The 25,111-nt window shown below is 37.6% G+C and overlaps 1 protein-coding gene across 6 annotated transcripts in view; it reads right to left on the reverse strand.

Moving 5' to 3' along the window:
* Positions 1-23,481, reverse strand: part of LOC118803726 (ribonuclease inhibitor-like) — a 62,961-nt gene extending 39,480 nt beyond the window's left edge. For 2 of the 6 annotated variants that reach the window (XM_036564210.1, XM_036564215.1), the window contains exons 1-13: positions 23,377-23,481; positions 16,777-16,856; positions 13,848-13,876; positions 13,371-13,442; positions 11,719-12,072; positions 9,847-9,936; positions 4,761-4,926; positions 2,424-2,597; positions 2,129-2,302; positions 1,834-2,007; positions 1,541-1,714; positions 1,248-1,421; positions 956-1,129 (exon numbers count right to left, since the gene is read on the reverse strand). In XM_036564210.1, coding sequence (XP_036420103.1) covers positions 956-1,129; positions 1,248-1,421; positions 1,541-1,714; positions 1,834-2,007; positions 2,129-2,302; positions 2,424-2,597; positions 4,761-4,926; positions 9,847-9,936; positions 11,719-12,072; positions 13,371-13,428 — 1,712 coding nt within the window. In that variant the 5' untranslated portion in view covers positions 13,429-13,442; positions 13,848-13,876; positions 16,777-16,856; positions 23,377-23,481. Of the gene's footprint in view, positions 1-955; positions 1,130-1,247; positions 1,422-1,540; positions 1,715-1,833; positions 2,008-2,128; positions 2,303-2,423; positions 2,598-4,760; positions 4,927-9,846; positions 9,937-11,718; positions 12,073-13,370; positions 13,443-13,847; positions 13,877-16,776; positions 16,857-22,737; positions 22,792-23,376 lie in introns of those variants that run through there. The other 4 variants (XM_036564212.1, XM_036564211.1, XM_036564213.1 and 1 more) reach the window with 4 other exon arrangements.
* Positions 23,482-25,111: the final 1,630 nt, after the last annotated feature.

Genomic DNA, 25,111 nt, shown 5'->3' on the forward strand with positions numbered 1-25,111 from the left:
AACAGATACCCATAAACAATGGGTTCTATCTCCAACTGAATGTTTTAACACTAAAAATGGAAACTTTAAGCAGAAGTTAGGACACCTGTGGGGTTGTCTTAAAGTCAAGACAATATTTAGGATATTTTGGCAACTTAAGATGTTTCTGTAATACAATTTTCTTATCTGGGATTAAGATAAAATTATGGACTTCAGAACTGTGGTTCTGTAATGTGTAACTTCAGTTAGGACAGAAGCCTTAACTAATGTTGCCATGACAACAAAGCAGCTCAGATCTCAACTTGATTTTTTTTGTAATACGGCCCCAGCTCCCTTCTAACAAAGTATGTGGAATGCATATGTGGAAGGGGTGGCAGCAGAAAATGTTTTCTTTTATTTTTTCCACGAAAGATAGCACCTGGAGTTCACTGGACACTATTGGAACTGGGTTATATGGGTAGATGAGAAAAAAGTAATTTTTTGTCAACAAACATTGAAAGTGGGCATAAACAAAATAATGGTTATACTGTAGACAGCCCCATCCCCATTGTTAAGTATGGAGGAGAGTTGTGTTGTTTTGGGACATTTGTTAGGATAGATACTATGTTATATTTTGGACTCCAAAGAGTACCAGGAGATTTTAAATGAAAATCTGTCAGCTTCCTCCAAAATACTAAAACTTTGTCATGGCTGGATCCTCCAGCTGGACAATGGTCCAAAACATACATCTATATCCACACATATATGGTTCAATGATCACATAATCAAGCTTTTGTCATGGTCACCCAGTCCTCTGACCTAAAACCTATTAAAGCCTATTTGTCGAGTTGAAGAGGTGGGTCCAAAAGAGAGTACATGGAAACCTAGAAGGATCTGGACAGATTCTGTATTTAGGAGTAGATACTTTGCTCCATATTCTCTTTTCTCATCATTATAGGTTATGTTAGCAATTTTCATGAAATATAGGAATACTGACCTGAGTATCTGCAGTTTGCAGTTTGTACTCTTCAATCCGGCAGAAAGCTTCTCCACTCCTGAATCATACAGGTCATTATTACTGAGGTCTAGTTCTTTCAGGCAGTAGGGTTGTGTTTGTAAAACTAAGTGCAGAGAATTACAGGACTGTGTGCTGAGTTTACACTCAGCAAGTCTGCAAAATAAGAATGAAAGCAATACATAATAAATTAAAGAAAAATTCTCACGTATTGGTTGCATATTTCCATAGTACTGATATAGAATTGCATGTCTTGAAATTTTGAAATTCTGACCTGAGTATCTCCAGTTTACAGTGTAAACTCCTCAGTGCAGCAGAGAGTTTCTCCACTCCTGAATCCTGCAGGTCATTATTACTGAGGTCAATTTCTTTCAGGCAGGAGGTTTCTGTTTGTAAAACGGACTGCAGAGTATTACAGGACTCTGCACTGAGTTTACACGCAGCAAGTCTGGAAAAGAAAAGTAAAAGCAACATATAGTACATTGAATAAAATCTTATATATTGGTTGCATATTTCCATAGTGCTAGTATAGAATTGTAAAATGTTATGAAATTTTGGAATTCTAACCTGATTATTTCCAGTTTACAGTGTGAACTCTTCAGTCCAGCAGAGAGCTTCTCCACTCCTGAATCCTGCAGGTCATTATTACTGAGGTCTAGTTCTTTCAGGCAGGAGGTTTCCGTTTGTAAAACTGACTGCAGAGTATTACAGGAGTGAATGCTGAGTTCACAGACAGCAAGTCTGAAAAAGAAGAGTAAAAGCAACATATAGTACATTGAATAAAATCTTATATATTGGTTGCATATTTCCATAGTGCTGATATAGAATTGTAAAATGTTATGAAATTTTGGAATTCTAACCTGATTATTTCCAGTTTACAGTGTGAACTCTTCAGTCCAGCAGACAGCTTCTCCACTCCTGCATCCTGCAGGTCATTATTACTGAGGTCCAGTTCTTTCAGACAGGAGGTTTCTGTTTGTAAAACGGACTGCAGAGTATTACAGGACTCTGCACTGAGTTTACACACAGCAAGTCTGGAAAAGAAGAATAAACGCAACGTATAGTACATTGAATAAAAACACTTTAATATTGGGTGCTTATTTCCATAGTGCTGGTGTAGAATTGCAAAATGTCATGACATTTTGGAATTCTGACCTGAGTTTCTCCAGTTTACAGTGTGAACTCTTCAGACCAGCAGAGAGCTCCTCCACTCCTGAATCATACAGGTCATTATTACTGAGGTCCAGTTCTTTCAGGCAGGAGGTTTCTGTCTGTAAAACTGACTGCAGAGTGTAACAAGACTGTGTGCTGAGTTTACAAACAGTGAGTCTGGAAAAGAAAAGAAAAAGCAACATATAATACACTGAATAAAAACACTTATATATTGGTTGCATATTTCCATAGTGCTGGTACAGAATTGCAAAATATTATGAATTTTTGGAGTCCTTACCTGATTATTTCCAGTTTACAGTGTGAACTCTTGAGTCCAGCAGAGAGTTTCTCCACTCCTGCATCCTGCAGGTCATTATTACTCAGGTCCAGCTCTTTTACAGAGGAATTTTCTGTTTGTAGAGCTGTACTTAAAGTTTCAAAGGACAAAGCAGTGAGGTTACAGCCAGCAAATCTACAGGTGGGGAAGAAAGCCGGTAAAATATATGAAGATTCTCAGTGTTTGCACTTGAAATTATCAGAAAAGTTTAATACTGACATTGTATTTTGTGATACTAGCTTTTAGTCTTGCACCGACATGGTAATGTGGAGACACATTACCTTCGCTCCCTCCTGTTCATTGTTTTTTAAAAAGTTTACACCAATTTTGAATTTGATGCCAGCAACACATTCCAAAAAAGTTGGGAGAGGGACATGTTTATCACTGTGTTGCATTACCTTTTTTCTTAACAACACACTATAAATATTTGAGAACTGAGGAGACCTATTACTGTAATTTTGAAAGTGAAATGTTTTCACATTCTTCTCTGATATAGGATTTCAGTTGCTCAGCAGTTCAGGGTCTTCTTTTTCATATTTTTCATTTCATAATGTGCCAAATGTTTTCAATGAATGACATGTCTGGACCACAGTTTAGCTCCTGGACTTGCTGGCCACGCTGTTCTAATACATGCAGAATGTGGTTTGGCACTGTCTTGCCGAAATCAGGATGGCTATGGCCGTATATGTTGATCCAAAACCTGTATATGTCATTCAGTATTAATGGCGCCTTCAGAGATGTGCAAGTCAACCATGTCATGTGCACAAATGCACCCCCATACCAACACAGATGCTGGCCAATGAACTGTGTGCTGACAACAAGCCAATCCCTCTTCTCTTTACCTCAGAGGATGTGGCGTCCATGATTTTCAATTAGAATTTCAAATTTTGATTCTTTTGAATATGGAACATTTTTCCACTTCATCTCAGTCCATCTTAAATAAGCCCAAGCCCAGAGAAGGCAGCAAAATTTCTGAATCCTGGTTACATATGATTTCCCCCTTGAATTGTAGAGTATTAACTTGCATTTGTGGATGGAGCAACAAACTGCTCACTTGAGCCCATGCAGTGATTTCTACTACAGAATCATGTCTGTTTATAATGTAGTGTCACCTGAGGGCCCAAAGATCACAGCGACCCAATATTGGTTTTCAGCCTTGTTCCTTGCATACTGAGATTTCTCCAGAGTCTCTGAGTCTTTTAATGATGTTATGTACTGTAGATGATGAAATCTCCAAGTTACTTGGCATTTTACATTGAGAAATGTTATTCCTGCATTGTTGCACTATTTGTCCATGCAGTTTTTCACAGAGTGGTGAACCCCTGCCCATACTATTTACTTCAAAAAATCTATTCACAGGTGCATATAGTGCTGTCATGGTGTGCTGGATTTGCAGTGATATATTTATACTTTTACTAAACTCAGTACGTTATGAAAAACAACCTTTACACCAAATTACCACCATTATCCTGCAGTAGTGGGGATGATAAATGCATTAATTCACAGAATTTTGTTGGTTTAGGTAATGGAGAATTTTCTCCATTACCTATACTTCAGGTGTGCAAATTGAAATGCATTGAAACCTAAACTTCTTATCAGATTGACACAGCTGGGACCAGTAACCATCAAACAGGCTATATTCTCCCACAGTCCCCCACTGTCCATTGCTCTTTCAGCAGAATTAAACTGGTAAATGGGTTCTTGACTTAAATTTAATAGTTGAATGCACTCATGACTTGATTCCAACACTGGATCCCAGTGGCTGCCCTAAAAAAATTAGGTAATCACCTAGTGATGAAACCTAACAGAAAAGCATGCACATAATTGCAGGAGACTTTCGATTTTTATTCTAAGGCAAAGGAAATTATAAACTCTGTATAAAACAAAGCAGTACAGGAGTAGATGCTAATAGATTAAATAGGACTAAATGTTAAACCACCGGGGTATGGCAAGAGACAAAAACATCTCTCTGGACCGTCTTCGTACGGTAGTGTTTTGTGAATACATTTGGTGAAAAAAGTCTAGGTTTTCAACACAACAAATAAAATGTTGATCAAATGAAAGTATTCTTAGCCTATGTAAATTCTGTTCCTGTCCATTTAGCACTTCACTTTTTTTGAGCGAAACGTTATAGAAAAACAGTGTGAAGGTCATTTCGCAAAGCTGGTGAGGCTGTGTAGGCTGTATATAATCTTTTATAATTTTTCATTAACCTTTTTTAGACTCCCTAGACTTTTAACATTTTGTCCATTTATTATACCACAGTATTAGCTTAATAATGGTTATGTTTAGACTCACCGAGCCTTTCTGCAGTTTGTGATAGCTGGGATGAGTCTTCTGTATCCTTCCTCTGATGTGTTAAATTTCTTCAGGTCCAAGTCTTCCTTCATATTCTCTGACTGGACACGCATGTAGGCTATGAATGAACATTGCGCAGGAGAAAGCTGCTTTTTTGAGAATTTATCTAAAATTAGAGAGAAACAATGGAAATCTTTCAGAAACCACCATCTTAAAGTGCCACAGAATTAAAAAGTCATTTTGATAAGATAATCCTTTATTAGTCTGACAACGGGGAAATTCACAGTGTTACAGCAGCAAAGGGTAAGCAAGGCATTTAAGAAAAAGAATTAACAAGCAAGTAATTAATTTTGTTAAGTACTTAACAAGGTTTTTTACGGTTTGTTACTTGTTACTAAAAAAACAATATATATATTATATATATATATATATATATATATATATATATATATATATATATATAATACTAAAAGTAAAAAGATAAGATAAAAAATATAAACTCTATCCTTCACAAAGAATTAACAATATAAAGAATTATAAAAAGCTAGGATATTTATACTGTAAGGATATTTTGCCCAAAATTCACATGAGGTACTGGTTTATATTACATTATTTTATATATTTTATGTTTATATTATACGGGATGGTGAGGAGTTAACAATATAAACAATTATAAATACAAATCTAAAAAAATATTACACTATAAAGATTTTTTTTAAAAATAATTACACATGGAGTGTTGATTATATTGCACACAGGAAAAGGTGATAAATTCACAGTTTATGTTCTGTAGGTGTGTGAGGTCTAATGGTGGGTGGAGGAGGTTCTACTGGGAGCAGTGCTGGTTGTACAGTCTAACAGCAGCAGGAAGTAAGGACCTGCGATAGTGCTCCTTCACACACTTGGGGTGAAGCAGCCGTTCACTGAAGTAGCTGCCCAGTGCGGGAGTTGTTCTCCAGCATGGATGCTAGTCTGGCTAACATCCTCCTGTCTCCCACCGTCTGCACTGGGTCTAGTGGGCTTCCCAGGACAGAGCTGGCCCTTGTAGGAAGATTTCAATTCAATTCATCAGAACCAGATTTGGTTCTGATGAATTTGTCGCCTGGTATTATACATTTCTATAACCTAAGAATAGCTCTATTAGTTAGTTTGCATTGAAGTCCCTCTAGTTACTGAATAAGCCTTTTTATGTAATAAGCCTGGAATGTTAAGGGGTTAATGATAAGTAATGATAATCCATAAGTATGTGGTCACCTACACCAGCCATTTGAGCTTGTTGGACATACAATTCCATAGAAAAGAATACAGAGCTATAATAGTATAACTACATAGAATAGGATAGTAATATAGAGTCCCCCTTTTTGGCTATAACAGCCTCCACTTCTCTGGGAAGGCTTTCCACAAGATTTTGGAGTGTGTCTATGGGAATTTGTGCACATTTGTGTACATACTACTTCATAGATTCACCTGTGCTCTCAGTGTCTGACTCAGAAGCACTCTATGTAATAAACTACATTTATGTTATTTGTCCCCTCTGTTACAGTGCCAAAGATAACCTTTTATTTCAGCAGCAGGACTAGAGCACTGATTCTCTGGTCCTAGCTCTTCCTCCCTTCTCTGATTCTCTGTTCACACAGCAGGTAAAAATGGCCCAAATCCAATCGTTTCCTCATATGTGACACAGATGTGTCATCTGTGTGGCAGTGTGAACAGCAAAAAAACACTGAATCTGACATTTTCAATTCCACTTTGAGACTCATTTATATGTTGTACTGAAATCTGACCTGTAGCCGATCTGTGGCAATACGATTCAGTCTGAGCAGCCAGATCAGAATTCATGCAACTTTTACGTCAATCCCACTCGAAACTTGGCATTTCATGCTGCATAGTCAAGACTGTTTACCTCTGGATGAGGTGTCATGTGAAGCACTGTTCATTTGTGCATGCAGGTCGGTTTAGAAGCTGATCTGTTCAGATTGATGTTGCATACAGGACACATTTAAAAGATAATGTGAACAGCCAAACAAAAAAATTGGATTTGGTGAGAAAATCAGATTTAGCAGGTAAAAGTGGCCCAAATCCAAACTTTTCCTCATGTGTGACACAGACGTGTCATCTGTGTGGCAGTGTGAACAGCAAAAAACACATTGAATCTGACATTTTTAAATTCCGATTTGAGACTCTTTCATATGTGGTACTGAAATCTGACTCAGTCTGAATAGCCAGCCAGTCGGCAATGTGACTCAGTCTGAACAGCCAGATTATGCGGCTTGTACGTCAATCCAACTCGACATTCGTCATAATTTTGCACTGCTGTGACCTCATAAACATTTAGGCTGATGTTTCCGTACCGAAAAATTAGTAGAGACTTATCACAACCTTTCCGTGTTCGAAGAGGTTTCGAAAGAAATGGCTGAAAGTGGCCGTAGGAGACCGAGGCTGCAGCATGAAAGAACAGTTAAAACTCTGAAAGCAAAGTTTAAAGAATCCGAGGACGCAAACCAAAGAAGTGACCGTGGCCGAATAACATGCCTTTTTTAATGCTAGCTAGAACACATTCTGGGTGATGAGCCCAGCTATCAGTCATTGGAACTTCATGATCGCTCCTGTGGTGCTGACGAAGATGAAACTGAAACCTTTGGGAGCGACTGCCGTTCGTACATAGTCATGATTATTTACCTCTGGAGGAGGCGCCATGTGAAGCACTGTTCATTTGCGCATGCAGGTCCAAACTGTTCAGACCGATGTCAAATATAGGTCACAATTAAAAGACAATGTGAACAGCCAAACAAAAAAAATCGATTTGGTGAGAAAATCAGATTTGGGCCACTTTTACCTGCTGTTTGAACATAGCCTTAGTGTCATGCAGGTGTGCCTAGAGAAAAATAATTATTTTGTTTCAGTAGAGATATACAAGACTTCTTCTGCTCCTTCTTCTAAATTTGAATAAGCTGATCTTTCATTTCATTTCAATACATATATGCTTCAAAATGCTGATACTTGGTGATTGTATTCTGTGTAGTGGACTTGGCTATTTTTCATTCTTAAACTGATCAGAACGTTTGGACAAAGTTAAAGCTTTAACTTGAAATGCCAAGAACAATCCCCCAGGCATTGTCAGAAGAAAATCTGACTAATGAATTTATGGCCCCCACCTATTGATTATCTCCCAACACCCCCTCATCTGGCCTCAAAACGACCGATCACCCTGAAATGTTAATGGACTGCCTCAGAATATCCCTTTTAAAACACTCTAAGGAGGACAAAAGTAATTCTGAATACACACTGAGTTTATGACGCTTGCAAATTCCTTTCCCTCTTCCCCTAACACACACATCTCATCTCCATACAAGGGAAGGCATCTGGCTCAAGGAACAGACTCTGACCAGATAATCATTGCAACCTAATGCACCCCTCTAACTAAACCCTTTTGGACCAGTTCAAAGACGACTGCCCTACAGCGATGTTTAAAATCAGATTATTTCAGTAAAATACATTTCTTTAGAAGTGCCAATACACTTTATTTATTTATAATGTGGGTATGTCTAAAGACAGCAATATCAGTTTCTACATATCCTCATTAAATATACAGACTGATCAGTTCATGTATGAAGCTTTTGAGAGTCAACTTGCACTCAGATTTTTAACCTCACTAACATGAGGTTGCTGACAAACCTGGTTGATCAAAGTGCTGTGTAAACTGACTTTGAAGAAAATATCAAATTAATAAAAGTTCAATCTTTTGAAAATGAAATTCTTATGCATAACAATCCACAAAAAAAGAGCACTTCATTCTGTATAGAAAGTAATCAAATGGTAAGCTAGACTGAAATTTAGAGATGCAACAATAAGAAACTTATAGGTGGTTAATCTAATTTCATCTGTGACATTTAATAGGTCAATAGGTATTATTATTGCAACATTTATTTATTTATTTACAACTATGATTTATGCAGTATCCCCATAATTCTTTCACTCTTACACTTATTTTTAAGCTGGACCACTCAAAATTGCTTTTTGACCATTTATGTTATCAAATGTTATTAATCCTATTTCCTGTGAATAAGGACAAATATGACTTAGCATATCTAATAAGTGCAGTGCTATGACTTGTTCAAATTTGAATACATTTACCTTAAAGTATTTGATTAACATGCATAATATGTGTGTTTCTGTTATTGACCCTTTGACAGAATAATTCATAAAACAGCCCCCAGATGTACATATGTAAAAACATTCAGTGATGTGACCGCAGTATGCACTCACAGTCTGTGTTATACAAACTCGATTTCTGTCACTGGAATTGAATTACATCATTGTAGAATGCTTTGGTGGGAAATTACTTACTAAGACTGCCATGTCATAATTACAGAACTTTCAGTTTCTTTTTTGTCTTGAGCTTGTTGGTGGTTCCATGATTTCACTGCCTCTTTTGAACCCTGCATAGTTATTGGTCAGGGCTGGGCACAGTTTATGTGATAAACTGCAGTCTTAGTTAATCGAATGATAATTATGGTTGCATTAAGGCACATCCTGCACTGCTCTTGTGTTCATAAAAATAAAAATATGTGTGGACTATATTGTTGTAATGAAATAGGATGAATAAAATGTTACATCAGCACGATCAGATTTTTAGTTCATCTGTTTTGGTAATTATGTTGATGTAATATATTTTATTAATTTGGAACCACTTGACCCATTTAAATATTATTTTAATTTGAATAATTAAAGCACCATTTTTTCCTTGTACTACTGAAATGTAACTTTGCCAGTTCTGGCAACCTCCTGATGCTTTAAAACAAGTATTAAAATGTGATTTTAAAAAATCAACAAGTTAAAAAGTGAATGTGGTCCATATAGAGGAAGTGAGGTGCACAGAAATTAATTATAAATATTTACTGATAATTTTTAGCACTAAAGAACCTGACAAGGAGTTCAGCTTTTTGAATGTGATCATGCTAAATTATACAGTCTCCCAGAAGTCATGACATTGCACAACATAATCTTTTTTGCACATGTATACAGTCCATACGGAAAATGTTTTTTAATATAACTTATTCCTGAAAATTCTGAATTAAAAAATTACCTTTCAAGATGTAAGCTGTAAAGGCGGTTAATACAATGGCAAACATTAAAATGCAGATGATGGCAATCTTCCAAGCATGAAAACCTTTTCCTGAAATACAAACCAGATAAAATTGTACTTATTTTGTGATATATTAAGCATAGTTCAGAATTTAGAATGACTATGTGCAAGAAATATTTAGAAGTTTTTTATGAAATGTGGCCAAAAATATCTTTTATGGTCAGAACATGACAAACACTCGCCAAACAGTGGAACATTTCACAAATCTGTCTTGGGAGAGTGGGAGAAAGTTTCTGGTTGGCTGTTTTTACCAGCTGGAAAAGCACGGCTGCAGTTTTTGTAATATGCATAATTTAAGAAAGTTTAGCACTTTAGTGCTAAATGGTTTTGTTTCTCAATAACGTCAACTTTGTACGAACAGCAAACATTAGCTGGCTCGGTACGTCAGTAATAGATCACACTGCCTTACTGCTATCAGTCCTACCACATCCATGTCAGAGTGTATTACAGTATTCCTATTTTTAGCTATGTTTAAACTGAAATCAACTTTTTTTGTTGTTTGATCTACAATAACATCAATTCGCTGTGCTGTGCGAGTGACAGAGCACTGCTTCAAGTTAGCCAGCTGCTAAAAACAGCTAGCCCAGAAAGATAGCACTCTCCTACTTTCCAATGCCTCACAGCTTCCTCAGTTTACTTTTGTTTAAATCAGGGCTGTAACTAACACGAACCCAGTTCTTTCTTTCACTTTCGTTGTGCTGTAGTGGTGAGGAGCAGACGTGATTTAATGCTGCTAAAGCTGGTTAGGATGTACAGACAGGGGTGAGTTCACTGTAGGACAGTACAGTTACGCCACTTATCCTGTCACTCAGACTCGGTCACAGGAGAACAGATCGCCGGTCGCTCCACTCAAACATGTATAACTCCATGTTTCAGTATATTTGGTGACTCATTTTACTCGTCACCCCCTCCCTCTCTAATCATGTCGGAAAACTCTGAAGTGCGCCCTTTCCTGGCGACAGCCGAGTAGTGTCGCTTTCCTTACAGCTACCAGGGCTGTCGCTAGAACATGGAAGTGTGAGAATGGTGTATTATATCGAAGATTTATCAAACACTTCTTATAGTTCTATCAAGGAAAGTTATATCGCGATATTTATCATTATCATTTTATCGCCGAGCCCTAATGGTAACATGTAGAGTATGCTTGTCTCTGACACTGAATGCTATGCTGGCATAATTTCAAATTTTGTATTTAAGAATCTAAAGTACTGTATGTGGTGTTTTATGTAATGATGAGTTAGTAACACTTGATGGTCTCAAAGCTATACTTAATTCTGTTGTTAACAAGTAATTAACTATTATTGATATATTAGTTAACTGTTAATTCAGCATGGTTATTACTTAGTACCTGGTTAATTAATGGAGGAAATATTTAATGATTTAACAGTAGATTGATTTAATTGTAACTACTAGAAGTGTAATTTTGTTCTTTTTGAGTAAATACACATGAATTTGTTGGCAATACAATAAGCAGAAATTAGTACACAGTAAATACACTAGGAACAAAAGACAAACTATCAGTTTAACAATGTACTCAAATACTACATTCTTAATCCATTACTAAATAATAAATACTGCTTAATCAAATGTTAAGTAATATACCAATAAAGCAAAATTGATAACTTAAAAATTAATAACTAATTTGAGACCTATACTGTAAACTGTTACTGATTAATTAATGCATTATTGGAAGTTAATAAATCAGAACTAATCATACAATGAAATTGCAATGGCTCTTACCTTTAACTTCAACATAAATATTTATAATAATATAATAATAATAAGTCAAGCAATGAAACTGTTATCACTCACCTTTAACTTCAACATGAACAGTGATGTCATCATACAGGGACCCAGACTCAATATAACACTGATAAACTCCCTGATCAGAAGCTTGGACTCCTGAGAGTTTCAGTGAGGTGTTTCCTTTCTGCAGTTCAGTTTTAAATAGAGCTGTTCTTCCTCTGTACGACTTAATCTGCTTATCATTTGTATCTTTATGGTCTTTATAGAGATGAACTAATCTATTATCACTCAAATCTGTTCTAATCCACTCCACCATCATATCCACAGCACTGATGTTGGGTTGGAGAGAACAGGGCAGAATCAGATCTTCACCAGCGTCAACAACAAGGGACTCAGCCCGGCCAACTACTTTAAAGTTCACTGTAATGGAAAATATAGTGTATAACAAAACAGTAGTATTTAAAAAAAAACATTTCAGTGTATGTAATTGTATATATGAAATTATATAAATGAAAAAAATCACTGATTTCTGTTTTTTTTTACACATTATTCTGCAAACTGAGTGCTAACATGCTCCAGCACAGTTGTTCTTTTAATTCATAATTCATCTAATCCAGGGGTGTCCAAAGTTCAGCCTCAGGGCCAAATGGGGCCCACGGACAGATTTTAATTGGCCCATGGCTTCTGTATAAGAGTGTGTTAAGAATGGCCCACCAGCCAGAACATTGCATCAGCACCTTAAAGTTATAGTGCAATGCACCGCCATGTGATACCAAAGTTAACTAAAGTTTGAGTCTTTCTTCTCTGACTAGACCTTCAGCTTAATTACTGAAGTCAAGACTACAGCCATAAAGTACAAACACTGAGAACAGCACCAACTTCTTATCAGAGCAAATTCAGTTGTTTAGTTAAAATTTATTTAATATAAAATTTTTGTTTGGTTTGTCTCATTATATTTTGGAACAAATAAACACTTTAATAGGATAATAACTATTACATAAGACATGTTTTATTGTTACTCTTAAACAATTTAATTATTGGTTATAAGAGCTTACCGTTCCAAATTGCTCTGAGCAATCCAACAATAAAATGAGCCTAGTGCATATTTTATACAGTGACAGGAAACATGGTAGCTCACAGAAAGCTCAAATTCCATATGCGGATATTTCTAAAACTTAATATTTTGAATTATTTGCAAATTATATTTTGACTCACAGACATTTTGACATGGTATGATCTGGCCCTCTTTGAAAAAGTTTCAACACCCCTGATCTAAACTAATGTCTCAGCCAATGAACCTGAGGTCTTCTGCTTATGTGGCTGAACTACAGGGCAGCACCGTTGGCTACATGTTTGAATATCTCATAAGACCATGGAAGTGTCTGAATGGCTGATACGTGAAATAATGAGGGCATCATGGAACTACATATGAAAATCAGTTGTACTTTAAGCAGTATGTTATAAATACAGAATAATAGATGAGGATCTGTTTTTTCTGATTTAATTGATTGGTACATTACATCAAAGAATGTCTTTTTTTTTTACATTTTTCTTCTATAATTACTTAAATTATATCAATTGTAAGGTAAGCTAAGGTAAGTAAGGTAATATTTAAGTAAGTTACCAATTCTAATGAATCAGGTGAATGCTCTTTTACTTGCATGTTTAATGCACATTTCTCCCTCAGATACACAGCTTTTTACATGACAGACACATACCTGACGTGGACTCCATGAAACCAGAGAAAATCAGTAGCATCACACACAGAAGCATCATTGCTGAAAAACAGTCTGAAGAGTCAAAAAGCAAAATTAGAGCACTAATTGCATGCAAGATGAACCATTTAACTACAAAACTTCAAGCAGCATAAACCTTGCACACTGAGCAGAAACTAAACTATAATTTAACGATTATCCTAATTTAGACACTTAACAAACAGTAAGTACATGTACATGAAGCATTCATGGTATATTCATGAACAGTACAGTAACACTTCATTATAATTACATAATCAGTTTGAAATATTCATTGAATACATTCATTAATAAGTAGCAAGCATATATTTTAATAAACTGAAAACATACTCTTTGATGTTTAATACATACATGAAAAGATATTAAAATATACATTTTTTTTAATTCCTGTTTTTGAGGAAACCAAAACAATTCTATGTGCATGATATTCAAAAGATATACCTCATTCATTGTTGTTCACTTAATTACACCTGAAAGACATTCATGTTTCATAAATATAGTGCAAATTAATGACATTTCACATTCCTATACATTACATGCACTAGTACAGCACTTCAAAATGTGATGTGCATTATACTGGAGAAATATGTAGGAACAATTAGATATTTTCTCGCCATTTTCTTGATGATTTTAGAGATAACTTTAGGAATCGCTTTCCTAAATAATCTCTTGTAATATTATAAGGTAAGATGCTGATTTAGCTCTTACAGCTTCAGGTTCAACAGAACTGAGACACTCTACAGTAGTTTCGGTATACTGTCATTATTATGACAGTGCTATATGAGCTGTGGTAAAGATGATGTGATGAGCATTATTTTATTGACTGTCACAAAGGAAAAATTCAGCTTTTTAGTACAGTCTTCAGTCTTCAAAGTATATTCATTAAATTGTCATACAGCATTTTGATGTGAAGGTTTTGTAATGTGTTTAGTAAAGTGTTCTGAATAAACTAGTGACAGGACTCTTGGGTACAGTACAGTACACTGCTACATCTTGGTTCTTATTAAAATGAAATCAGTATTGAGCAGAGGTGAGAAATAATGACTTTCGTTCACTCTCATTACTGCACTTACTCGAAAAAATGTCAGCTATTTATTAAACTTCAAAGCTGTTGCATATGTTTTATTGCAAGTGCTTGTTAGCTAGCTAGTTACCAGGTGTAAACCCATTGCCTGTTGACATGTATAAAATACAGTTTTGGAGGTTTACAGCCATATAAGGAAATGTAAACTAATACAGGTTCCCCATAAACTTTTTACAATAATTCTGTTGTGCTCTGATTTCTTTTTCCTTAGTGTCCTAAATATTAATGTGATCAGACTAGGGGTGGTGAGGTGTGAGCACAGTGTATGATTTATGTGAAATTCTTCATGAGCATGATGTACATGGACAAAACAGAAACTGCTTTGTGTGAGAAAACATCACACACTAAAATTAAAAAAGTATTGCTGTAATTTTCAGACCATTGTTTGATCTGATTGAATAAAGAATTATTTAAAGTTCTGTGTTTCGAATGTAACTTACAACCTCATTTCCAAATAAGTTGGGAAGCTGTGCAAAATGTAAATAAAAATAAAATGCAATTATGTGCAAATCATTTAAACCTTATAGTTAATTGAAAATAGCACAAACACAACATATCAGTGTTGAAACTGAGAAATTTTATTGTCTTCTGACAAATATACATATATGCCCACTTTAAATTTGATGCCAGCAAAATGTTTGACGTTGAAATGTTTGAAAAACTTCTCAGTTTCAATTTGATATGTTGTCTTATTAATTAATTGATTGAATGATCTGAACATCATTGAATTCTATTTTTATTTATATTTTGCACAGCAGCCCAACTTTTTTTGGAAATGGGGTTGCATCTAAAAATGCATTAAGAAAGATAAATTTACACTTTAATCTCACCTTTAAGATGGTACCACATCATTAGGGACTCATTGTTCTGTCAGTTCATCACAGAACACAGCCTGACTTCATCTTTCTCTCTTTCTCAACCTGTCTACACTAAGTGTAAACGTGCACTAGTGGAGCACTTGTTTCAGTCTCAGGACTCAAAACATTTTTCTCATGTAACATCATAATTTGCATTAGTTTTGTTTGTAGATTATTTCCAACGATGTAGCCGAGTCAACTCAGAAATGTTCTCAGCTTGTGACTTCAATTACTCAAGTAATTTTCCAATAAACAATGGTTGAGTAATTTCCTTAAGAATGCCAAGATCTGTGAAACCACTGATTATGAAAATTATAAACTCCCCCTTTCTGCCACATTTCTAAACCCCACCCCTTCCCCCCAGTACCATGTACACCAACTGTTTGAGTTTGGACAGATGAGATAAGAGCAGAGCAGAAACAAAAAATAAGCTCAGACTGTAACATTATTGATCAGAAAGATTCTGTCTTTTTTCACTCTGTCTCCAGTCACTTGATTCACTTGCTGACAGCCTACGGTCTTTATCTTCTAAACTTACCTCAGTTAGCAGAAATGGCTGAATTTAAAATTTAATTATTTACACAGGTTTACCTGCTCAGATTTTTTTTCAGTCTTTATTCTCAAAACATGTCAATGAGGCTTTAGTCAGTTGGAGTAAAGCTGTAAAGCAATCAATACTAAAGCATTTTCAAAATAATTCTGCCATAGAATGAGCTTTTCTACAGAAAAAATATGCAAAATATTATTTGACTCATTATGAACTCTACAGCATTCAGTCATACATGAACTCTTTATATATAAATTAACTGAATATAAATAAACCACAATCACAATCACACTTCTTGAAAATAAATGTAGAAAAGCATAAAGTGCATTATAAAAATTACTCTTCATGATGATACTACAATGGCCTCCATGTGTTTGCTGACACCGCATTCACATAACTACACTGGTATCTGTGAAGGGTCTACTAGCCTGAAAACATCTTGAGGAAACACTGCATGTGTATAAACTTGTTTTATTGACTGTCTTTTCCAGTACGAAACTAACCAAACGAAAATGGTACATTATCACAGAAATCCAAACTCTGATGAGGACTTTAGCAAACAAATCAGGTGTAAAGACAGTCTTAAACTCCACATTCCTACATTTCAATAAAATATCACCCGATTCGCGCATAAAATTCACTTCTCTGACAGTTTCAGTTTGAAAGTGTTTCACTCACTGGAAACGAGCAGAAATAGCAATAATAATATCCATTAAATCTGAGAGCAGAGTTACCTGATTCTGAGGTCAGTGTTCAGAGTCTTTAAAGCTGAGAGCAGAGTTACCTAATTCTGAGGTCAGTGTTCAGAGTCTTTAAAGCTGAGAGCAGTCACCTGATTCTGAGGTCAGTGTTCAGAGTCTTTAAAGCTGAGAGCAGAGTTACCTGATTCTGAGGTCAGTGTTCAGAGTCTTTCAGAGTCTTCAGTTAGAATTTCAGCTCCGTCTTTATCAGGAGCTCCAGTCCTACAGCAGAGACACACATCAGCTCATATATAATAATACGATCCGTAGTTTCTCACAGTCGCCAGTTTATTATATCGCACTCCTAAACACACACTTAGCTTCTCTATTGGAGTTTAAACTGAATGACAAACTAGCTGTAACTTCCTTTTCTTTAGAAAGAGAAAACCAGTTGGAGCACATTTTACTCTCATTATATTAAAAGTGTATCTGGGGTCAAATCAAACTCTTCGAACGTGTATTTGCATATAAAACTTCATATTGATGTATAAATACTCAGGGCTTTGGGTTTATATGTGTGTAAAGTCAGTAAACACTGAACAGACTGTCTGTATGTGACCGAGAAATCCAGACAGACAGCAGTGCTGCTGTTTTAATGGTCTCATTATTACCTACATCATCCATGTACAGTCAGATTAAACAGGTTCTAATGTTCCACTCATACATGAAGAGAAATACAGCATGAAGCTCAGTGACAGAGTTACTACAGGAGAACTTCAGGAAGTTACTGTGTTTCTGTTCACAGAGAAATGGTTTCAGTTCAGGTTCACAACTCAATGAGTGTCTGAATGATTTCATTAGAAAAACATGAACTACTTCCAGATTCCACACACAGGAGTGGCTGAACACAATAATACTGAGAGAGAGAAAGAGAGAGAGAGAGAGAGAGAGAGAAACAGAGAGAGACACAGAGAGAGAAAGAGAGAGTCAGAGAGAGAGAGAGAGGGACATAGAAAGAGAGACAGAGAGAGAGACTTTTAGACTTTTAAGCACCTTTATTTAACATACCATAACAAAAACATAACACAAAAAAACCTTTGTTATCCAGATTAAACCATTAACAAAACATGAGTTTTCCAAACACACCACAAACTGTGTCCTTCAGAAAGTTATTACAAACCCACCCTGATCGTCCAGCTCACAGATGAAGCCCCCCACCCCCCACACAGCAAAGAAAGTGTCTACATCATCAGTTAGGGTATAGTAGGCATATTCCAACAGGAGTCGCCTTGACGCCAAACCCCTCACCATTAAATCAGGATCAGTTCCCCCGCGCCCTTTGATCCTGTTCTTCCTGCTACACCAAATAGCCAGTTCCACTGCTCCATACAAAAAGTTTAAAAGTATGACCTCGTCCCTCCTCGAGACAGAATACTTTGGTCCGTAGAGAAATAAGTTCTGGTCGAAGACACCCAAAATCGCTAAACCCCAATTTCTAACTAAATTTAAAATCTGGCATAGGGGAGAACACTGTATGAAAATATGAAACAACGTTTCAGAAACCCCACAAAAATGACACCCATCCCCAACTAAAGGATCAAGTCGTGCCACGTGCCTGTTTGTGGCTAGTATCCCATGTACAATCCTCCACTGGAGGTCTCCCACTCTCTTTTCAATGGGCCTCTTGTACAGAGACCGCCAGCTACCTTTAGGTGACGAGCCTGCCCCCACAACCTCAGTCATTTGGTTTCCTGCAGATCAATGAGAGACCAAAAATTCAAGACTTTAGTGCAGGCAAGTTTACTGATGCCAGCTTCCAAGAAGCTGACCCTCAGTGCACCAGAGACCCGGGACAGTGTCGGAAATGCAGAGTTAAAGAACAAAGGTTCCTCGAATATGCACTTGGATGGAACTGCGCAGCTCTCCCTTGAAAGAGAAAAAAGCTGCCAGGCCTCCACAGCTGCTGAGTAAAAAGGAGTCAAACCTCCTAAGTCCACTGTTCCTAGCGAAAGGGAGAACAGGTGTCTGTCCAGGCCCATGTGACCAGCAACCCGCAGAAGGGCACAGGCCAGATCCATCCAAGCATGACGTTGGTGATACAGAAGCTGCTGCACTGCCTGTAAGCGTAAGACAGCGACTCTGGAGCGGATATCCATCAGCCCTTGTCCACCCTCCTGCACAGGAAGATACAACACTGCAGCTCTCAACCAGTGCTGACCACTCCAGAAAAAGTCCACCAGCGCCCTCTGAATGGCATTAATCAGTTCTCCAGATGGATTCAGCACAGTGAACTTATGCCACAACGTTGATGCTATAAGGTTGTTGGCGACAAGAACTCGCCCCCTATATGATAACTGGGGTAGCAACCATGACCATTTAAGCAACTTGGCACGCACTTTCTCCATTAGCCCCTCTCAGTTCTTAACCTTAACTTCCTCAGTTCCTAACCAGACCCCTAAGAACTTCAACCCCTTCCTACCCCACTGTATACCACCTGGAAGTAGTGGCAGAGAGCTATTCCCACACGGACCACACCATTAAGCTTCTGTCTTATCCCAGTTTAGTCTTGCAGAGAAGGCTTGTTCATAAGTCTTTAAAGAATCTTTTAAAAACATCACATCTGCTTCATGACGTATCACCACTGTAATATCATCAGCATAAGCAGTGAGTTTAATGGAATTTATCCCACACTGCAAACCTGACAGCTTCTTCCTCAGTAAGCAGAGAAAAGGCTCAACTGCAATAGAGTAGAGCTGTCCTGAGAGTTTCACTGCTGTCCTGAGAGTTTCACCCCCCCGTATCAGATACCTCTGACAGCCTGTCCTCCTCATCCATGCCCTCCTACACCGACACAACTGACTCAGACTGAGACTCACTCACAAACATAGACCCTGCAGTGCTACACCCCTCACCACTCAGCCCAGCCACCTCACCACTGTCCACTACAGCACAACACTCACCACTGACCCCAACACCAGCTACACGTTCACCTTGACTAGCATGCTGCTGATCCCCCTCACTCTCCTGAACATTCTCCACACCCAAACGCTCACTCACCTCCTCTCCACGGTTCACCTCCCGAGCCGAGGACGTGCCTTCACCGGGGTCTTGGGTCACATCCACCTCGGCGGTCTCCCTGCGCTCGGCCGCAGTGGAGACCCGGTTCTCCTGAGCTGCCGTCTGATTTTTATGTGGGCACGCAAACCGCTTATGGCCGATATCACCACATTCAAAATATCTCAAGCTGTCCGTACTGGCGTACACCATGAACGAGCTCTCTCTGTGAGCGATGCGGAAAGAGGCCTCCAGCGTTTTATCAGAGCTGTTCAGAAACATAAACACTCGCCGCCTGAAGGACAGGACGCGTTTGAGCGCCGCGGCCGTACAGCCGAGCAGGATCAGCGATATCGCACTGGCGAATTTTCCGAAGCGGCTCAGCTCCTTAGCGATTAGTTCGTTTGAAATAAACGGCGGGACATTGGAGATGGTGACCTTCGTGGCCGGCGTCTGAAGCGGAGACACCGGCACAAAGGTCTCCAAAACCCAAATGCCGCTCTTGACTAGATGATTTACCAAACGCTCGTCTTTTAAAAAGACGACAACAGCTTTATTAATTCGCGAGGCGGAGTAAATTTGGTCATTTCCAACTTTGTAGCCCACCGCTAAAAGCACGTCCTCGACTGTAGCTTCAGCGGCTAGGGCAAGTCTAAAGCCATTAGAGAGGGACAGAGAAGGCGCCATGGCCTCTCACCACTCACAGCGGCTACACACACCACAGTAAACACTAACAATCAGAAAATAAAGTCAAAGAAAGATACGAGAGAAAAAGAAAAAGTGAAAACTCTCCAACACACCACAGCACCCTCACACACAGCACTCTCACACCGCCCAACTCCCAGCATGCACAGAGAGAGAGAGATAGACAAAGAGACAGAGAGGGAGAGAGAGAGAGAAAGAGAGGCAAAGAGAGAGGGAGAGAGAGAGGAGAGAGAGAAAGATGCATCACAATAATTCATTTTTCTAAGCATTAATAAGTCAATAATAAGCAGCAGTGCTGTGTGGTCAGTAGTTTGATCTGCAGTGCTGTGTGGTCAGTAGTTTGATCTGCAGTGCTGTGTGGTCAGTAGTTTGATCAGCAGTGCTGTGTGGGCTGTAGTTTGATCAGCAGTGCTGTGTGGTCATTAGTTTGATCTGCAGTGCTGTGTTGTCAGTAGTTTCATCAGCAGTGCTGTGTGGTCAGTAGTTTGATCAGCGGTGTTACTGTGTGGGCTGTAGTTAGATCAGTGTTACTCTGTGGTAAGTAGTTAGATAAGCAATGCTGTTTGGTCAGTACTTTGGTCAGTGATGCTGTGTGGTCAGCTGTAGAGCCAATGATGTTGCATGGTCAGTAGTTTGATTCATAGTGCTCTGTGATCAGTAGATAGAACAGAGGTGCTGTGTGGTCAGTAGCTCAGTTAATGGTGCTGTGTGGTCAGTACTTAGATCAGTGATGTTGTGTGGTCAGTTATGTAGTTACACTGAAACTTATCTATTTTTGTTATTTTTTACTTTTTTGGGGATACATAGTTTTGTTCTGATAGTGATCAAATGCTGTATGATTCCCAGAACAGAATTATGGGATTGCTTATTCCAAAAATGATGCATGCAGAGATACACATGGTGTGTTTTAGTGATCATGTTATTAACTGAAAAGCCCTAAAAATCTGCTGTGGAAATACTAAAAAAAAAAACAGCCTGACTGCTGCACTGATCTCTGAGTGCAGCTTTAATGAGCTCAACAGTGTTTTCTGGTCAGTAGTTTGAAAAGACAGTCAGGATTAATGTGATGGCTGAACAGCTCCACTAGTGTTCTTCACACAAATCACTGTTATTCTGAACAGTGTAATTTAAAATATAAAAGGTAATTTAAATAATTACACACAATCTCCTTTTCCATTGTATCAGAATATCTCTGACTTATCATGAGACATACTTTAACCAGCTTGTGGGCCCTGTCTGTCTATTTGCACTCAGCATCCAAAAACATAAAGCCACCTTCTTATTGTCTAGTTCTTTTTCAAATGTTATGTGTGGCACCATTTTAGGAGAAATGGAAACTTTGAATAAGAAGCTGAACAGAAAGCCAGTTTCCACCTCACTCATACCTTTTGGCTCAAAAACAGCGAGTTTGAGACACAATTTCTAAATGCGCTAATGTCCTGCAATGTCACATCACACTACCTAATCCAACACTTCTTCTCTATGGTAGTACAAAACAGAAAATCAGCCAGAATACAAGATTCACGTAAACACAATCAACACTGCAGCACCCTTCACTATAAAGCATGCATCCACTCATCACGGCCATGTTGGCCCAATGAAGATGACAAAATTAGACAACTGAGAAAAAACCCCAGCAAACTTTAAAACCTAAACTTAATCACTGTAGGCTAAAGCGTACTGCCACATGAACTGAAGGCTTGAAACAATGGTGGATAGCAAAGGTTGCTGTGCAGTGAATGGAGGGCTTAGAAAAGAAGGCAGAACTTCATGGAGAGTGTAACGATTTGATAGGGTATGATACAGTGACAGCGCTCACAGAAAAAAAAAAATCCTAAGACCTGTGATTTTGCGTAGGCCCAGGTAGTGGAAGGGAAATAAAAATTTCACAAAAAAAAAAAAGACAATCAGACAAATTCCTCAGGGGCCCTGGGCTTCAGCCCATGCATTAAATCGCCCCTGTATATAATCTCTTTCAGAACAAAACTTTGTATGTATTTTTGTTGTTTTTTAAAGCTTTAACAGAATCTGGAAATGCCAGCTGCTCTTTAGAATGTGTTAAAATTTCATGATGATTCGACGAATAGAAAATTACTTGGAAATGCTATTCTGTTAACTTCCATGCAAAGATAAGTAGATTTTTTTCTTCTTCTGTAAACAGTTTTACTAAACAATTATTATCAGAATTTATTTTGCTGCCTCCAACTCAGTGCTGTGAGGCTTTAGCTGTATTGTACAGAGACAGTCATAAAAAGATAAATATATTTAAAAGATCCCTGAAGGGAAATCGAAGCGCAAATTAAAAGCAACGTTGAATAAATATAGAACACAGATCTGTAGGTTAAAAAACAACAGAAAGTAATAATCAGAACTGGAAAACACCAAACTTGTTCATATTACTCACATTCACATTTTATCAACTGATCACTGAACTGAAAACTTCCTCTCTCTAACCTCAGTTCAGTTTGAGAGTCTGTTTCACACTGAAAGTCAAAAACAAGCAGTAAATCAGTAATAATATCCATTAAAAGCTGAGAGCAGCATTACCTAATTCTGAGGTCAGAGTTCAGAGTCTTTAAAGCTGAGAGCAGCGTTACCTAATTCTGAGGTCAGAGTTTAGAGTCTTTAAAGCTGAGAGCAGAGTTACCTGATTCTGATGTCAGTGTTCAGAGTCTTTAAAGCTGAGAGCAGAGTTAGCTGATTCTGAGGTCAGTGTTCAGAGTCTTTAAAGCTGAGAGCAGTTACCTGATTCTGAGGTCAGTGTTCAGAGTCTTTAAAGCTGAGAGCAGAGTTACCTGATTCTGAGGTCAGTGTTCAGAGTCTTTAAAGCTGAGAGCAGAGTTACCTGATTCTGAGGTCAGTGTTCAGAGTCTTTAAAGCTGAGAGCAGTTACCTGATTCTGAGGTCAGTGTTCAGAGTCTTTAAAGCTGAGAGCAGAGTTACCTGATTCTGAGGTCAGTGTTCAGAGTCTATAAAGCTGAGAGCAGATTTACCTGATTCTGAGGTCAGTGTTCAGGGTCTTTAAAGCTGAGAGCAGAGTTACCTGATTCTGAGGTCAATGTTCAGAGTCTTTAAAGCTGAGAGCAGAGTCTCCTGATTCTGAGGTCAGTGTTCCGATTCTTTCTGAGTCTTCAGTTAGAATTTCAGCTCTTTATCAGGATCTCCAGTCCTACAGCAGAGACACTCATCAGCTCATATATGATAATACAATCTGTAGTTTCTCACAGTCGACCAGTTTATTATATCACACTCCTGAATACACACTCAGCTTCTCTACTGGAGTTTAGACTGAATGATGAACCAGCTGTAACTTCCTTTTACTTAGAAAGAGAAAACCAGTTGGAGCACATTCAGTCACATTAGAGTGTCTCTGATATCAAATCTTAACAAGACTGGGCAAGTTTAGTTTTGGTGGATCAACATCAACTACACTGCATTTGTCACACAAGTCTCTATTATATTGGATTTATTTACATACTAAACTTTATGTACTGGATGGAAAATTCCAGAGGTGAAAGTAACAAATTACATTTACTCTCGTTACTGTAATTGAGTACAGTTTTCCCTGTAACGTTTTTTTGAGTAGAATTAAATCTTTTACTTTTACTCTTATTTGAGTTATTTTTAATGAAACACTTTTAATTTGCTACTTTAATTTTCATAACATTACAGAGTAAAAATAAATTATAACGTATCAGCTCAGAAACCAGTATGAATGACACGCGGTTAAATGTAAAAGATTCACCAATCAAAAACAGCAGCTTGGCAGGAAAAACACTACAGAGATGTCCAGTTTAGTGAAGAAGGACAGAGGAGAACTGAACCAGCAAATATGAGGAACAGACTGCATCCAAATGGTCATCTGTATTCATTTAACATGAACTAAAGAAAACGGCATTATTATCAGCGGCCAAACATGAAACCTACTGAGATACGCTCTCACAGCTCGACTCCAGCCTGACGGAGCGTTAGCTGATCCGAGCTGAACAGGTACCGTGTTTACGGGTTTCTTCTTTCTTTTATGATGATTCTTTTCATTAAACTTCAAATCTGATGTGTATATTTTATTACATTGTCTGTCAGCTGCTTTAGTTAACAGGTGTCGACCACAGTTTACCTGTTTATACAGCCTAGTTTAGTGAAAACAGATCAACTAGGATGTCTTATAAAATCATCTAACCATGAAATGCATGAAATTTAATGTAAACCTTGTTCCTTACACAGTTCACAGAAAGGAGTGTAAATGTGACTAGCAGAGCTAACTGTGATCAGTCTCAGAACTTTAGTTTTTACTTTAGCTTTAATGTTTTTCTGTACAGATTATTGCCGATAATGTAGCCGAGTCAGCTCAGAAATATGTTCAGTTTGGGATAGTGGAAATACAAAAAATTAAATCCAGTACATAAGTGGTTTTTCAATAAACTACTTATATACTATTACTTGAGTAATTTTATTTACTACTACTTTTACTCGTACCTGAGTAAATTATCACTACAGTAACAGTACTTGTAATCAATTTTCAATTTTTAGTACTTTTTAAACACCTGACAAATTCATATTTTACCCCATGAGTTACCAGTCAAGTTTTATCAATGCACAATTAACTATCAAACTATCATACTACATACGACTGCTACCACTAATAACAATAATCATAAGTAGAACATTCAAAGGGTTCAAGTACATAAAGTTAGACTGTTAAAACAGTTTAATTATATGGGACTCTTATTCTGATATCAGGGGCTTTTAAAGGTCAGTCATCATCCAGAACTGGCAAA

The sequence above is a fragment of the Colossoma macropomum genome, unplaced genomic scaffold, assembly GCF_904425465.1.
Source record: "Colossoma macropomum unplaced genomic scaffold, Colossoma_macropomum, whole genome shotgun sequence".
Taxonomy (NCBI): Eukaryota; Metazoa; Chordata; class Actinopteri; order Characiformes; family Serrasalmidae; genus Colossoma; species Colossoma macropomum.